Here is a 15,328-nt window from a genome sequence, read left to right as displayed (position 1 = left end):
ACAAGTCAAATATGTGTCCGGATGAAAACGTTGGAAATCGTTTTGCTTGAAATCTTGAATTCAGATTCAAAATATCGATTGTTAAAACAAAATAGTTTGCTTTGAAAATCGATATTTTGATTCTGAATCCACGATTTCAAGCAAAACGATTTCCAACGTTTTCATCCGGACACACATTTGACTTGTAAAATGGAATATTTAATTTTCATTTCTTTTTCTTTCTTCTTCATTGTATTTGTATTTTTAAAATTTAAAAATTACAAAAAAAAATCATCTAAATGTTTTCATACGGAAACAATAGTTTATTTCGATATAAAATTGGCAAAAAAATGTGGAACGCTTCATGCTTTTGCGTGTCATCCTTGCGCAGGGGCCATGCTAATCTTCTCTGTATCGTTCCAATTTTAGTATATGTTCTCGACAAGCGAGAACGAATATAGACTGTCTCAATTCGTATATATACTTTTTTCGGTGAATTCGTCGCCTTGCGAATTATAAGGTCGAAACGAAAATGAAAAACAGCTCAGACACCTCCATTGAGTTTGTGTTCTTGCTCTACAATGGTTGTTGTACTAGATAGATTCAATGGCTTGTATGCTGGTTCGTGTTTATATGTTTATACCCTTCCAAGCTTTTAATTCATATTTCTTCAAATTTTATTTTCGAAAAATTTTACCATGGAAAAAGGAATAAAAATTTAGAATTGAAAAAAAGAAAAGAAATGAATATACTTTAGTAAAAAAAAAAAATGTTCGCTATCGTCAGTTTCGAACTACTGTCACAACAGATTCGTAGCGGCAAATGAAGGCATGAAGTATTTACTATAAGCAGAGTATTTTCAAAACAAAAAAATTGTTAGATCGTTTTGTTTTTCTTTGGAAAATAAATGTAAACAAAAATATCGTTTGAAAATGCAAAGCAAATACATCCAAATGCCGGGTTCACATTATGAATATTACGATGTATTTTGTATGACTGCAACTTCGTGTATTTTCTATGCACTTCATATTCCTTTTTGTTTTGACAGAACAAATGTTCAAAGAAGATTATCTATTGTTATCATGTTTTCATGCATATTAAATTAATTATCGTTATTTAAATGAAAGCATTCTTAAAAAATGGAATAATTCAATAATATTCCTTAAGAATGCTTTCATTTAAATAACGATAAAAACATTTCAATTTGTTCATATCAACATAGAGATTGTTCATATCAACAGATTGTTCTTTTGGTATACAATTCAATTTAATATCACAAGATGGTGCCAAATGCTATTGCATATTAACTTCATGGCAAGCATTTACCACGAAATTCTTCTAATTTTTTATTGGTAGTTTAAAAACAAATTTCATATTTTCAATTGGAAAAGAGTTTTTGCATTGTTGCAGACACCAATAAATCAAAAAGCCCATTTAAATCGAAATAAATAAAGAAAATTAGATGCGCCATCTATTGAAAAAACACCCAATTAGATTATGAAGCAATGCGATTTTAAAACAAACTGGGAAAAACGTATTTTTTCCGTTGCAAGAAAAATGTATTTTTCTACTATAGTAAACTTGAAATTCTGATTTTGTACAAAAAATTCAAACCGCAAATGTAAAAATGCAACAAAAATTCACACACGAAAGTCCTACGAAAGTTGGCTAAAACTGAAAGTGGAAAGTCGTTCATATATATATTTAAAAATCATTTTTATTATTCTATTATATAATTGGAAGTATGAACTTTAAGTTCCATTGAAAATTTATAACGTACAATAATAACTCAAATTTAATCCTTTGATCTTCATGCTGAATACTACGAAAACAAATAGGAAAAGAAAATCCCTCACAATAATTTTAATGTGACCATTTCGATATTTTCGTTCTTTTGTTGAGTTTATCATTTTTTTTCTTTCTTTTTTTTTCAAATTGCAATTGTGTGTCGCTATGGTTTTAAATTTTATACATTGAGACTTGTTAGTAGCGTGTACAAAAGTAAAAGTAAAAGTAAAACATATGTTTGTGGCTAATATTAGTTTTTAATTCGAACCATTCATCAAAAGAAATAAATGGCCATAACAAATGTACTGCGAGTACTGTATTGATTTGAAAAGAGTTTGCAAAATGTTCAGGGATCTTTTGTGCCTCTGCTGGTTGCCAATCGTTTATATGCGGTAAATGAAATTTACTGTGGTGGCCAGTTTGGTGCATGTGGATAACCACCTGGTGGAGCTTGATGAGGATAGCCGCCCGGTTGTTGTGGTTGTTGTTGAGCATATGCACCTGGATACGTGCCATAGTTTTGCGGTTGTGGTCCTTGTGGGAAGTTCTGATAGTTGTATGCATCTAAAGAAAACGAAACAGTTTGACTAAATTTATTTCATAATGTAAGCGATTGCGGACACTTACTTGCAGGATAAGGCAATGTTGCATATGGATTGAAACTCTGTGGCATTGGTGCGACATACGTTGGATATGGAGCTTGTGGTGTGGCTTGGTATGGAACCGGCATTCCTTGAATCTGGCTTGGATACGGTACCGAACCACTTGGCTGTGATGGAGTTGGCTGTGGCGGAGCTGATGATCCTCCTTAAAAATAACAGTATATATTGAAACTTATGGTATTGTGTCATCAAATATGCCGAATACGTTTACAATGCGTCAGTATTCTATTCTACTTGGTTAATCAATAACATACATTTGGTTATGAGTTATGTGACATGAACTTTTAATACCAAAACGTAGTAACAAAAGCAAGCGGTAACTAAACAAAGATTTGTGTGTTATTTTCTCATTCTTTGAATTATTTGATTATTATTTTTGTCATGTTGAACATAAAGCAGTAAGCGGATTCCACAAGCCAAAACAAACATATTCACAAACTGAAGCAACACTACAACTAATAATGCCAATTATTTGCTAGGGTGTAAATTATGCGGTTAGTTTCGAAAGCCGAAATAGCTAAGAATGTTACCGGTAGTTGCTCCATACGATGGAACCGGTGGACCACCCGGTGCCGATGACATTCGGCTCGATTCTTCGGTCAAGGATTTCATTAATTCGTCCTTTTCGGTTTTACGTGCAAAACAGAAGTCAGACACTTTGTTCTGGAATGTGATTAACAACTGCGTTAAATCGTTGTAGAATTTGGTGCCTTCCTTCAAGTTATTTTGCAACGTAATAAATGCATCATATGCACTGGCCAATTCGCTGAGGAATGCATCACGGGATCCCGAACCGCCGCCTGTCTCATTGACAAAGGCTTGATGAGCTGTTTGAATTTGATGAACCAACGACTCTTGCCGTGCAATACTATCGTTAACTTGTTCACGCAATGGAGCCAATGCCTTTCCAATGGAACCAACTGAAATGCTTGGCTCATTGATAGCACCGTCTTGAGCCAAAGCACTCAAGAATTGATCTTTCAAATCAATTGTAGCCGATTTGAGTTCGGATTCAATTACTTCACGTTCGGCTTTGATTGTGTCCACGTTGTCCATCAATTTGCGTAATTCATGCACAGAGCTACAATTCGAAATGTTTCCGCCGCTGCTAACCGGACAAGCATTTTCCAGTTCAGACTCTGGTTTCGACAGCAATTCCATTCCACGTGATTGTTTATCAAATGTATCACGAACCGTTTTATCGGCGGTGATTGCATTGCGAATAATTTCACGATATTTACCAGCATTCGAACGGAACATTTCAGTTAGTTTTTCGGATGGTGTACGAGTCCATTTCTCTTTGAATTGTGTCCGTAAACGTGAATCAGCTTCAGCCTCCTCGTTCAACATGCGATCGCTTTCATCTAAAATTTCTTGATTACGTTTCAATGATTCGGGCAAATCATTGATCAATGTGCGCAAATCATCGATTCCACCCTTCTCTCGTATGTCTTTTGCTTTATCCAAAACCGATTGAGGTAGAGCATTACCGCTGGTAACTTCAATTGCTGCTGGTAAATTCAGACTTGCCAAAACTCCGTTCAAATTTTGCGTTGCCTCACGCAATTTCATAACTTCAGCGTTGACAATCTCATTTTTACGCGCATCAGATGCAGAGATTGCTTGATGCAATGCAACTGGCACCAAATCGGCGAACAAATCTTTTGAATTCGGCGACAATGGCGTTGTGTATGGCAATGCTTTAGCCAATTGAGCCTTACCCGGTCCATCGAGTGTTTTCACATCGGGTATGATTTCATTGTAAATGAAATCGTTGTCTTTCTTCGATTCGGTTAAATTGCGTTGTGCTCGAGATGCAAATTCTTCGTACAAACTTGGTTTGCCTGAACGAGACTGAGCAGCTTTGAAGAGTTCGACAGCATTCTGCAATCGGGCAATCTCTTCACCGATCGACTTATTGTTGCGACAAACCAAACTCTGGTATAATTGAGTAATGGCATGGAAGCCAGCTTGCTTTCCAGCAACCTAAATAAACGATTTGATGGTTTTTTATTTTCTTAAAAAAAAAAAAATTCAAATGAATTTTCTTACCGTTGCAATCCAGTCCTTATCCCAAATTGAACGTAGTGAATCCTTCTGTAGGCCACGCAAAGCTTCTGCGTACAGTTCTTCACATTGGCAAGCTAATTTGGCAATGATAAGATCCTTCATGCTATCCTTAATAGCTTTCATGACAAAGATTTCCTGTGCCTGGGCCAACATTAAGTTGGATAAGACTTGTAATGTCTCTGGGTTCAAATCGGGCGTTGGTTCTTGTGGAATTGCAAATGGCGTTACACCTCTCAAATGCGAAAAAATTCCAGCCGACTGTTGCAATAATTTTGTAGCCAATTTAAGACCATCATCGTTGTCAGTGCTTTGTGCGGCGGCAACAGAACTTTGCAATGCAGCAATGTTGAATAGAACACATTCCTTTTCGTATGCCAAAGAGGTTAATGCTGTGTTGACGAAACAAAATTGCATTGATTATTTAGTAAGCAACGAGAGCTGTTCATAGGTTCAAGAGAACCATATTGGTCACTTACTTAAACTGATTCGACCACCAAAAATTGATCCTTTGTCAAATGCATCTTTCCACTTGAATGGAATTTGCAATTCATGAACCGGAATTTTGGCTTCCAAAGCAGTTAGTTGATCATAGTAACTGTATATTGAAGGAGAAAAAAATATACGTCAGAATAAAGTAAGCTAGTATATTTAAACCAAGTAAAATGAATGCACTTGTTTGCGGGCACAGATAATTTTTTTTTAATGGATGTTCAATGCGCACATTCATGGAATCATATCGTTTGATTCAAGTACTTCGAGTGGGGAGAATATTTCGTGTTTTTCTAATTTGGCTGATACGATTACAATTTCGATCAGCATTCCACTACAATGATATTTTTTCCTATGATATTTCACCACGATTTGTGTATGTGCGGTAGACTGTGAATGAGTCTACCGATATGACTCATGCTCTTTCCTATGATACAAAACACGTAAGATGTGGTAATCGTTTGGCAATATTAATGTAAATTGGCTCAAACAGCAAACGAAAAAAAAAAAAACGTACGCATACACACATACTTACGTACACAGAGTGGCATACAGTATACACAAACATAAACTTTGTTTTTTCGTCTACAAGCGAAAATTCGCTGGCAGCCCAAAACAGAATACAAGAGTGACGAAAACCAAGTTCAATTAATGAAATACATACCCATAAAGAATTTCCAACGATGATTCGTATTTTTCGAACGCTTTCCAAATGGCTGTGTTCCTCAATTTGCTGAATTCATTTATCGCTTCCGAATGATCCGCTGCATTTGCATCAGTTCCACTGTACGAACTTTGAATTAGATGTTTTAGTGGCTTAACAACATCCACTTCGGATGGTTTTTTCAAAGGTACAACCAATAACTCGGACATGTTTTCAGCACCGACACTTCAAAAATAGCTAAACAGACTGACTGAGTGTCAATGGGCTTTGTTGTTTATGTACAAACGACACAAAGTCAAATTGGAAAACTTTACACGATAAAAAATGATTCACGTTTGTTGCCACTGTCGTACGTCTATTCGATACTATCGAATTGAAATCAGAAGTTTCAGACAATTTTCTCAATCAAAAATGTCAAAAGCAAAAAAATTATTTATTTTTTTTTCAACAAAGATCACAAAATTTCAACACCTTTCTAGTGACGATGTACTCGAAATAAGTATGACGTGATGGGCTGCTGTCGGTGTTTTGTATGCATTGACACAGAACATTTGTTTGTATTTCGTTGCTGTTGGCTGATTCGGGCGTTCATTTCATGTTTATTATATTGGCAACATTGCATCGTATGGCTTGGAGCCATTTTTGAAATTGCTTTATATTTTCAATCAACAGATTGATTGAAAATTGTATTTTGGATGAAAAGAAAACCAAAGTTGGACCAAGAAAAAAGAAACAATCACTAGGAATAATCATTATTAGAATTAATACATACTGCAAATCACAATACAATTTTGTGATTTCGGCATGATTTTCATTGGTTATACTTGCAGCGATGCCTATCAGTTGATTGTAGTTTCATGAAACCTTCATGTGGTTTGAAGAAAGCGACATGTGTGAAAATCATATTTTATGTTTTAAGGCCTATCTACAGCAAAATCATAGCAAGCAATTATTAACACTATGACTGTTCTTCATATTTGCAACATATTACTGTTCTTGGGGGACTCCAGGGCCCCCAAGATACTTCATATGAAATCTGGACTGTGATAAGAGATAACAAATTAGTGTCTGCAGCAAAGTTGTAATACTCAAAGTTTGCTATAATTTTGGTGTAACAAATATTGCTTATCTCTTATCAGTTCCGCGAAAAACGCGAAAAAACGCAAAAATCGCAAAATTTTCCCACATCGTTTTAGTGAAGATGATAAGAAGTAAGAGACTTGCCTCTTCGACAGAAATGTAGAGCAGCTTGAGTACTACAAGTTCACCATAGACATGAAATCGTTATCTCTTATCAGTTTCGCGAAAAATGATTATCAAAAACTCGAATTTTTCGCGTTTTTTCGCGTAACTGATAAGAGATAACGACTTGATGTCTGTGGTGAAGTTGTAGTACTCAAGCTGCTCTACAAATTTGCCGAAGTTACCAAGTCGTTATCTTTTATCAGTTTCATGGAATACGCGAGAAACCGCAGAAAATCGCGAAAAAAACGCGTTTTTTTCCTTATCATTTTTCACGGAACTGATAAGAGATAACGAGATGGCGTCTAAGGCAAAGTTGTATTTCTGGTTGAGTACTACAATTGTTCCGATTCATTATTTCGTTAACTCTTATCAGTTCCGTGAAAAAACGATAAGGAAAAAAACGCGTTTTTTCGCGTTTTTTTGCGGTTTCTCGCGTAATTGATAAGAGATAACGGAATAATGAATCAGAATAATTGTAGTTCTCGACCAGAACTACAACTTTGCCTTTGACACCATCTCGTTATCTCTTATCAGTTCCGTGAAAAATGATAAGGAAAAAAACGCGTTTTTTCGCGGTTTTCTGCGGTTTCTCGCGTATTCCGCGAAACTGATAAGAGATAACGACTTGGTGTCTTCGGCAAAGTTGTAGAACAGCTTGAGTACTACAACTTCACCGCAGACATCAAGTCGTTATCTCTTATCATAGTCCAGTTATAATATAAAATAGCCATGGGGCCCTGTGGTCCCCCAAGAACAACAGCGTAACAAGTTTTGCGGCAGGCTGTATTTTACACATACTCACACATATGCATATGTTTTTTTTTCATTCGTGTAGAGAAATGTTCAATCTATACAATGAGACTTAACTCCGGTTGGTTTATACACTGTTTAGTACTTTTATTCAACTTTAAAGTTCGCTGGGGGCCCTGGGTGCCCCAAGAACAATCATAGTGTTAAGTAACTAAAACTCAGTCACTATTGTCGAATAATTTTCACATGGGAAAATATTGTGTGATATTTTTTTCGCGTTCTTTTGGTGTCTGCTTGTTACAAATAACATTTCCTGGGGAAATTTCGAATTTCTTCAATGAAACAAATTCGACCATTCGGATATTGTGATTGGCTTACTTTATTTAGAAGGAAAAAAAGATTTAAATATGTTGAAGATGAACATTTATTGAATTTTTCGGATTGTAAACGTAGCATACGGATTGAAGCTCTCTGCCATTGTTATATGTGAATACAATTCAGCCTGTATTGTTATCGTTTCATTCTGATTGTCAGTTTTCATAGTCCAATTTGAGTTTTTATCTTCGATAATGGATTTTATCAAGTCAAACTTCTCCGTCTTGCGAGCATTACAAAAATCAGATACTTTTTGCCGAAAAGTGATCAGCAAATATGTTAAATCACTGTAGAATTTTGTGCCTTCCTTCAAGTGTTTCCGCAACGTTATAAATGTATCGTATGCACTGGCCAATCCATTTAAAAATGCATCACGAGCCTCAGACCTGTCGCTACATTCTCGTTCGAAGTCATGATAAACGCTTTGGGTTTTTTCAATTAAAACCTGTTGTTTCAAGACATTTTCATTCACCCGTTTGCATAACGGGGCAAATATTTTCCGAATGGATACATCTGAAATGTCTGACTCATTGATTGCACCGTCTTCAGCTAGAGCATTCAAGAATTGATCTTTCAAATCAACAGTGGCTGATTTAAGTTCGGATTCAATCTGTTCACGTTCAGCTTTGAGTGCATCAACGTTATCCATCAATCGACGTAACTCCTGAGCGGAGCGAGAATTTGAGATATTTCCATCGCCAAATCCAATCGAACATTCATTCTCTAGCTGTGATATGGGCTTCGATAACATTTTCAAAACGTGAGCATGTTTCTCGAATGTTTTACGAATTGCTTTATCTGCCATAACAGCATTGTGAATGATTTCACGATATTTGGCTATATTCGAACGAATCGTTTTGGTCAGCTTCTCTGACGGTTTTTGAGACCATTTCTCCATGAATTGTGTTCGTATGCGTGTATCAGCATCAGCCTCTTCGTTCAACATACGAACAACCTCATCTAAAACTTCTTCATTGCATCTCAATGATTCGGGCAATTCATCGATCAATTTGCACAAACCATCGATTCCACCCATTTCTCGGACGTCTTTTGCTTTATTCAAAATCGATCGAGGCAATGTGCTACCCACTGCAACTTCGATAGTTGCTGGCAAATTAAGGCGAACCAATGTTTCATTTAATTTTTGCGTTGATTCTCGCAATTTCATCATCTCACCACTGATTATTTCACTTTTACGGACATCAATAGCTCGGTGCAAAACAATTGGTACCAAATGAACAAAAAAATCTCTTGAGTTTGGCGATAATGGCGTGGTGAATGGTAAAACTTTTGCCAATTGGTGCTGTTTCGGCTCCACGAGTGTTTTCATATTGGGCACAGTTGCGTTATAAATGAAATCATTATCCTTCTTCGATTCGTTTAAGTTTTGTTGTGCTTGGAATAGAAATTCTTCGTACAAATTCGGTTTGCCAGAATGTAATTTAGCCGCTTCAAATCGCTCAGTGGAGTATTGTAATCGGGCAATTTCTTCACCAATGGCCTTTCTGTTGCGGCACACTAAACTTTGATAAAATTGGGCAATGGCTTCGAATCCACACTGTTTTCCAGCAACCTAAAGTATTTGAAATTTTAATATATGGATGCAAAATATGCATATGTTTTACGTCAACTCTGTACTCTTACCGTGTTTATCCAATCCTTATCCCAAATTGATCGAAGTGAATCTTTTTGTAAGCCTCGTAAAACTCGTTCATACAAATGTTGGCATGAGCTCGCCAGTTCAGCAACAGTTGACTCTTTCATACTGTGTTTTATGGCTTTCAATACGAAAATCTCCTGAGCCTGTGCTAACATTAAGTTTGACAGCACCTGCAATGTGTCCGTGTCCAAATCACATGTTGACAAATTGGAAAACGATGTGACACTCGTCAAGTGAGCAAAAATGCCAGCACTTTGTTGTAGTAATTTGATGGCCAATCGAAAACCATCGTCTCTGTAAGTACCTTGGGCCGCAGCGATTGCACATTGCATTGCAGCAATATTAAACAAAACACATTGCTTTTCATAAGCCAATGATGGCAAAGCTGAACGAGTAAAAATCGATATTAATTTATGGAATTCATTTTTTCTCTTCAATAAATACTCTTACTCACTCAAACTAATTCGGCCTTTGAACATCTTCTTATCGAATGCATTTTTCCACTTGAATGGAACATTTTGTAATTCATGCATCGGAATTTTCGATTCCAAAACCAACAGCTGATCATAATAGCTAAAATAAAATTGATATATATATATCAAAGTTGAAATGAGAAAATGATAATTATATTTTTAGGATGTAATTCAAACACTCGCGCGCCATTGCAATACGAAAATAATAAATGAATAAACATGATTAGAATAAATCGCCTCATAATAATTGATAATAATAAATAACCGGCGGTCAGGTCATCATAAAAATAGAAAATCAAACGTACTTATAAATAGTCTCTAACGAATCGATTGTGATACACGGTCGTACTAATGCCGTATTTCTTAACTTGCTCAATTCATTTACCGCCTCCGAATGATCGATTACGTTCGCATTATTCCCATTATACGACCTATTAATTAGATTCTTCAATGGCTTTGCAATATCCACTTCAAATGTTTTTTTCAACGGTACAACGAGCAATGCAGCCATTTCTATGATTATGGTTATTTATTCGTTAAAAAAAAAAAACTGAAAAGGAGCAAAACTTCAGCAATTTTTTTGTTTTGTTTTCTAAGACGAACTTTTTCTAACTTGTAGTGCTGTGTGGTTGGGACACGACTAATTACAGAATATATTTTCTCAAAGCATTTCGGGAGTGCAAATTTTTGTTTCGAAGCATGAGATCCAAACTCATTTATGTGTATGGGCGATACCTACCTGGTTGGTTTTGCCAAAATATAATCTATCACAATACGCACGGTACACAATGATATGTATAAATGAACCCTGAAGGAATTTAACATAAGTCGGGTTCAAATAGCATTGTCGTGTCATAATTTCTTTGTCCGTCCATTCATTTGTTCTGACATAGGAATATTACCGGATTAACAAATGCAAATGTTCGCTCAATTTGGTTCTAAAAACAGAATGGAATATGCATATTCATCAAGTAGTAAACACATTTACCTCCCAGACTGTTTATATCTGTCCATTTTTCAAAGAAAACAGCAGACGAATTTATCACTCTACCTAAAATGCATGTCTGAAACTTTTTTGCATAGTAATTCATAATTATGAGTCTAAAAGATGACTGAATTCTGTTTGATAAACTAAAAAGTCAATTGAAAACGAATTCGTACGGCCATTGTATGATTGTTCGTCATAAATTCGCTATGTATCAATTACAATAGCTTTGTTTACACTCGCTGAACTTGAAATGTTCGACTTGAAATGGGCAACACGATTGGTGGATGGTTTATGGCGAATAAATATGAAATAATGTGCCGCATTGTTTAGCCTTGCTCTTGCTGTAATTGAAAATAGAATGAGAATGGAAAAAAAATCGTCGAACCCGTCGACCAGTAGCAAATTTAATGTGAATCGTTTTTGGTTTCTTGGCTCCAGTCAGACTGTTGTCGATTTTTCCTTCTCCGGCTCCTTTTTCCTGTTGACATTACGTACATTAATACCGTCATCATGTTGCAAAGTCAGAAATCAATAGAAGCATCGTTGTGCCGTCCATATTCATATACTTGCCATAGAAATGCGACTGTATTTTCTTCTCCTGTTGAAAATATAAAGTCCAATTAAATATTCATAAATCGAGGGAAAAAATTGCTGAAAATTATACGGCAATTTGTGCGGGTCGGGGGTCGTTCACCGACCAATATAGCCGCACTTCAATAATAACAACACAATGAAATCGATGAACATGACCTATGCGACGCTTGTACATGACATTTAAACCATTGCATGTCTAAAATGCAGCGCAAAAATCTGTCGGAGTTCAAATGGAAACTAAAAATTGTTCAACGATTGCATTTCCATGTGATTGAGTTTAACCATGTTTCAACAAAACCCTTCATAAATATTTAAATAGTAACTCGTAATTCTATGATAAGAATGCACTTGATAAGTATACAAGAAATATACACTCGTCCAAAATACAAAATATTACGCAGAAAAAAGAAGAAATGTTAGAGAAACGAACTAACAATCAAGTCAAAGTGAAATGTCTCGATTTTCTTAATCGTAGCATCATTGAGATGGAGCATTTGTCAATATTGCATACGTGCTCGGCATATTTGTAAGCACATATTTTTCGGAGGCTCAAGTCAAACAACCGAACAGGTGGCTTTTCAAGTATCGCTGGAAAGAGACATTGGTGGTTTGAGTGGAGAACACTCAGCAACATTTGTGATTATTGCTGACGCCAACGGAAAGGCACACAAATCTAAATTGCAAAACCGAGAGAGAGAGAGAGAGAGAGAGAGAGAGAGAGAGAGAGAGAGAGAGGGAATGAGAGCGAGGAGCTAGAGACAGACCGAAGATCACTTTGCGTAGTTGTTGAATGTTTGTTTTTCCTTTGCAAGCAACGTACATGTAATTAGTATGGTGTTGGTGCTTTACACTTCTTTAATGTAATGTCCCAATCAATATTTGTCAACATGCCCAAAATCCAAGGAGCCATGATTGATAGAAGAATCCACGCAAATGCACACACAGAGATAGACACATACAAATAAACTAAATTAATTCGCCGGTTCGCAAATAAATAACCATTTGGATAACGGAAAATGGAAGTAAGTTGAAATTGCAATTTCCTTGCCTATTTCCGATAAATAATTGGAATTTCCAATTATAGCATAAGTGACAGCGAATCAAAATCAAATTCGAAATTCGTGAATATTTGAGCAAAGGAAACGATTTTGACGAAGCGAGAAATAAAAAGAATATATCTCCACATATATATATATATATATATATATATATATACCTTGGCACAGTCAATCGGCCACAAACAATGTCAGTGCATGATAGATGCCTCACATTCATGCTAAGATAACGGTGTCTCATGCAGTTTTTCTTGCAATCCAAAAACTATTAAACCAAATACGTGCTATCACGATTTTGCTCTTTGTTTTCTTTTCTTTTTCTGCTACCTCTGCTGCCGTTGCTTCTTGCTCGCATTGACAATCGAGGAGAATTCGCGATTCTGACATTGCAAAAGAGGAACGGTTGGAAAAAAAGCGAAGAAATTGCTCTAGTTCGCACATAGTATTATCACAATTGTGATGATTTCAAATATAAATGTAAATAAATCTCGTTTTCTTTTGGTATATCGAACGCTCTCTATCAGCTGTATATGATGCTCATACAGAGCGGTTCATACTCAACACTTGGGCACGCAACAACATGAACAACACGGAGAAACACAAATACAATCTATACGGAAAAACGGCAGAAAATTCGATGGAAAACTGGGGAAAAAGCGCTCTCGGTGAAAACACTATTTGTCCGTACTATCACAGCAACAACAGCGACAGCACACACACGGCAAGTGGTACATCGAAATGGAAAATTTGTGACTCAGTCTGAAACGTAGTTTCGTCCAACACGCAAGCTAATTTTCTTTGCTTTCCATCAAATAAAACGGGAAAAAACCAGATACATTACAGTCCCATCAAATCTGTCAGATGTTTGAAATTTTTCACAAAACATCTTTATCAATGTGAACTGTTTTATGCTTCGTTCGATTAGTTCATATGGGAATACATTCCGAAATTCGTTTCACTTTTTGATTAAATCTGATATTTGAGTTTTATTTTGACAATTGTGAATCGTGTATTTACGTGAAGTTCAAGGGCTGTAATGACTTATTAAAAATCCAATTATACCAAATGTGACAAAGTGCAATGAGAATATATTTCGGTATATTTGTTTGTAATTAATCCAAATGTCATTGAGCCTGAGCTGTGATAGCCACCGACGATAACAAATTGTGTTGCCAAGGGAAAATCACTATTTACTACGATATTGCCGATTCCTCGGGAAAGGTAAACAGCTTTTGTGTATTTCGATGGAGCGTAAATGAAAAACCTACGGCAATTCAAGCGAAGAAAATGGAAAAATAGTCCGAAGAGTGTGTCAATGTTGTTCTGATGTCCACTTCTAACTGGACTAAATTTTATTTATTTCTGAAGTACAAGTCGATAACCTTTTGTCCTTCTGAACATAATTGAAACTAGTTCATCTCACTGAAAACCTGTTTACATTAATATTTTTCATTCATTCACAGAAAGTGACGTGCTAGAAGTTGAATCGATTTCAAGAAACGGCTGAAGATTATAAAGATTCTTCTGCAAATCCTCGTCGAAAAGCAACGTCGTCCGTTAGAGTTGAAAGATTGAATACCTTGACCGCTCTAGAGCTCTATCAACGAATTTCAAACACATAACACATTTCATAAAAACGAAGTCTTTTTTCAAAGTACCGTATCAAACTTTCAGTGAACTATGTAAAGGATTCACACAGCACAGGATGTCGCACGTAAGTACAATTTTAAACCGTTATCTTTACCGCATCTTCTATTGTGATTTTTCGAACAATAGGAAATATTTTCTTAACCTCCGTCTCAGCTCAAAATCATTTACACTCAAATGCTAACGAACAATACAATTCATCGAGCTATTACACTGCGAAAAGTGCCAAGAATAGATAGAGATAGTGAAAGAAAGAATAAAATCCAACAAATTCGTTGTGTTTTTTTTTTGTTTTTTTTGTTCAATCGACAGTTTGAGATGGCTGTTATTAGAATAGTTCGTGTTGTCGTTGCTATATCCTCAGAGGCCATTAAGCAATTTCATTAATTTTCAACAAGTGTCAAAGAATTGATAAAATTTTAATAACAATTGACACGTTTCAATGCCATCAAAATCAAGTTTTAGATGAACAAGAAGGGATGAACATACTTTCATCATTTTCCATTATTGCGTCGCACTGCGAACGCATAACTAATGGTGAGTTTTAATAGAAACGGTGTGCAAGCATATTGTGAATATTTCATTCGAAAAAAATTGTGATATTTTGTGTCAGGGAAAACTTGTCAACTTGTCACCTTGTCAGTCAACACTCAGTCAGTCTCTATAAATTTTTCAACATCTCTACGTTTTTTGTCCAAGCTCGTGGCTATACCGAAAAAAATGATCGTATGGCTTAAATCAACAATGGCTGTTATTTACTTACTTTCCTGACGTGTAAACTCAGCATAAATGAATGGGCAAGCGGAATAATGAAACGTAATTCTGTTTTTAAATGAAGTGCCTCTGAGAAAAATTTTCAGTAAAAAAGCCCCACAAAAATATTGTCTGA

General features: G+C 35.8%; 3 protein-coding genes and 1 non-coding gene across 6 annotated transcripts in view; 1 reads left to right on the top strand and 3 right to left on the bottom strand.

Moving 5' to 3' along the window:
- Nucleotides 1-325: 325 nt before the first annotated feature.
- On the bottom strand, nt 326-432 carry LOC129575815 (U6 spliceosomal RNA). Its single transcript, XR_008688835.1, has one exon. It is a non-coding gene; the product is annotated as a U6 spliceosomal RNA (small nuclear RNA).
- A 1,246-nt stretch (nt 433-1,678) lies between these two features.
- On the bottom strand, nt 1,679-6,216 carry LOC129575507 (programmed cell death 6-interacting protein). The gene is made up of 6 exons (XM_055459242.1): nt 5,653-6,216; nt 4,976-5,094; nt 4,482-4,888; nt 2,960-4,415; nt 2,395-2,574; nt 1,679-2,331 (listed from the first exon to the last, which is right to left on the bottom strand). The coding sequence occupies exons 1-6, from the start codon at nt 5,859-5,861 to the stop codon at nt 2,171-2,173; spliced, it is 2,532 nt and encodes an 843-aa protein (XP_055315217.1). The 5' UTR covers nt 5,862-6,216; the 3' UTR covers nt 1,679-2,170.
- Nucleotides 6,217-8,019: 1,803 nt separating this feature from the next.
- Nucleotides 8,020-10,666, bottom strand: LOC129575757 (programmed cell death 6-interacting protein-like). Its single transcript, XM_055459750.1, has 4 exons — nt 10,461-10,666; nt 10,137-10,255; nt 9,667-10,067; nt 8,020-9,595 (listed from the first exon to the last, which is right to left on the bottom strand). The coding sequence occupies exons 1-4, from the start codon at nt 10,664-10,666 to the stop codon at nt 8,072-8,074; spliced, it is 2,250 nt and encodes a 749-aa protein (XP_055315725.1). The 3' UTR covers nt 8,020-8,071.
- A 2,882-nt stretch (nt 10,667-13,548) lies between these two features.
- LOC129575506 (uncharacterized) overlaps nt 13,549-15,328 on the top strand; it is a 29,380-nt gene continuing 27,600 nt past the window's right edge. The window contains exons 1-2 of one of the 3 annotated variants that reach the window (XM_055459241.1): nt 13,549-13,888; nt 14,256-14,506. In XM_055459241.1, coding sequence (XP_055315216.1) covers nt 14,498-14,506 — 9 coding nt within the window. In that variant the 5' untranslated portion in view covers nt 13,549-13,888; nt 14,256-14,497. Of the gene's footprint in view, nt 14,160-14,255; nt 14,507-15,328 lie in introns of all 3 variants that reach the window. The other 2 variants (XM_055459239.1, XM_055459238.1) reach the window with 2 other exon arrangements.

This window comes from Sitodiplosis mosellana, unplaced genomic scaffold (genome assembly GCF_009176505.1).
Source record: "Sitodiplosis mosellana isolate CC-2019 unplaced genomic scaffold, AAFC_SMos_1.0 Smas_scaffold_6167, whole genome shotgun sequence".
NCBI lineage: Eukaryota > Metazoa > Arthropoda > Insecta > Diptera > Cecidomyiidae > Sitodiplosis > Sitodiplosis mosellana.
Note: the sequence above shows the minus strand (reverse complement) of the source record. Positions and strands in the feature narration are given on the sequence as shown.

Coding starts and splice junctions, on each gene's coding strand:
- LOC129575507 (XM_055459242.1), bottom strand. CDS start 5,861: ATGTCCGAGTTATTGGTTGTACCTTTGAAAAAACCATCCGAAGTGGAT. Junction 2,575..2,959: donor ATCGTATGGAGCAACTACCG/GTAACATTCTTA, acceptor GTTATTTTTAAG/GAGGATCATCAGCTCCGCCA. Junction 2,332..2,394: donor AACATTGCCTTATCCTGCAA/GTAAGTGTCCGC, acceptor CGTTTTCTTTAG/ATGCATACAACTATCAGAAC.
- LOC129575757 (XM_055459750.1), bottom strand. CDS start 10,666: ATGGCTGCATTGCTCGTTGTACCGTTGAAAAAAACATTTGAAGTGGAT. Junction 10,068..10,136: donor CAAAGGCCGAATTAGTTTGA/GTGAGTAAGAGT, acceptor TTACTCGTTCAG/CTTTGCCATCATTGGCTTAT. Junction 9,596..9,666: donor ATAAGGATTGGATAAACACG/GTAAGAGTACAG, acceptor CAAATACTTTAG/GTTGCTGGAAAACAGTGTGG.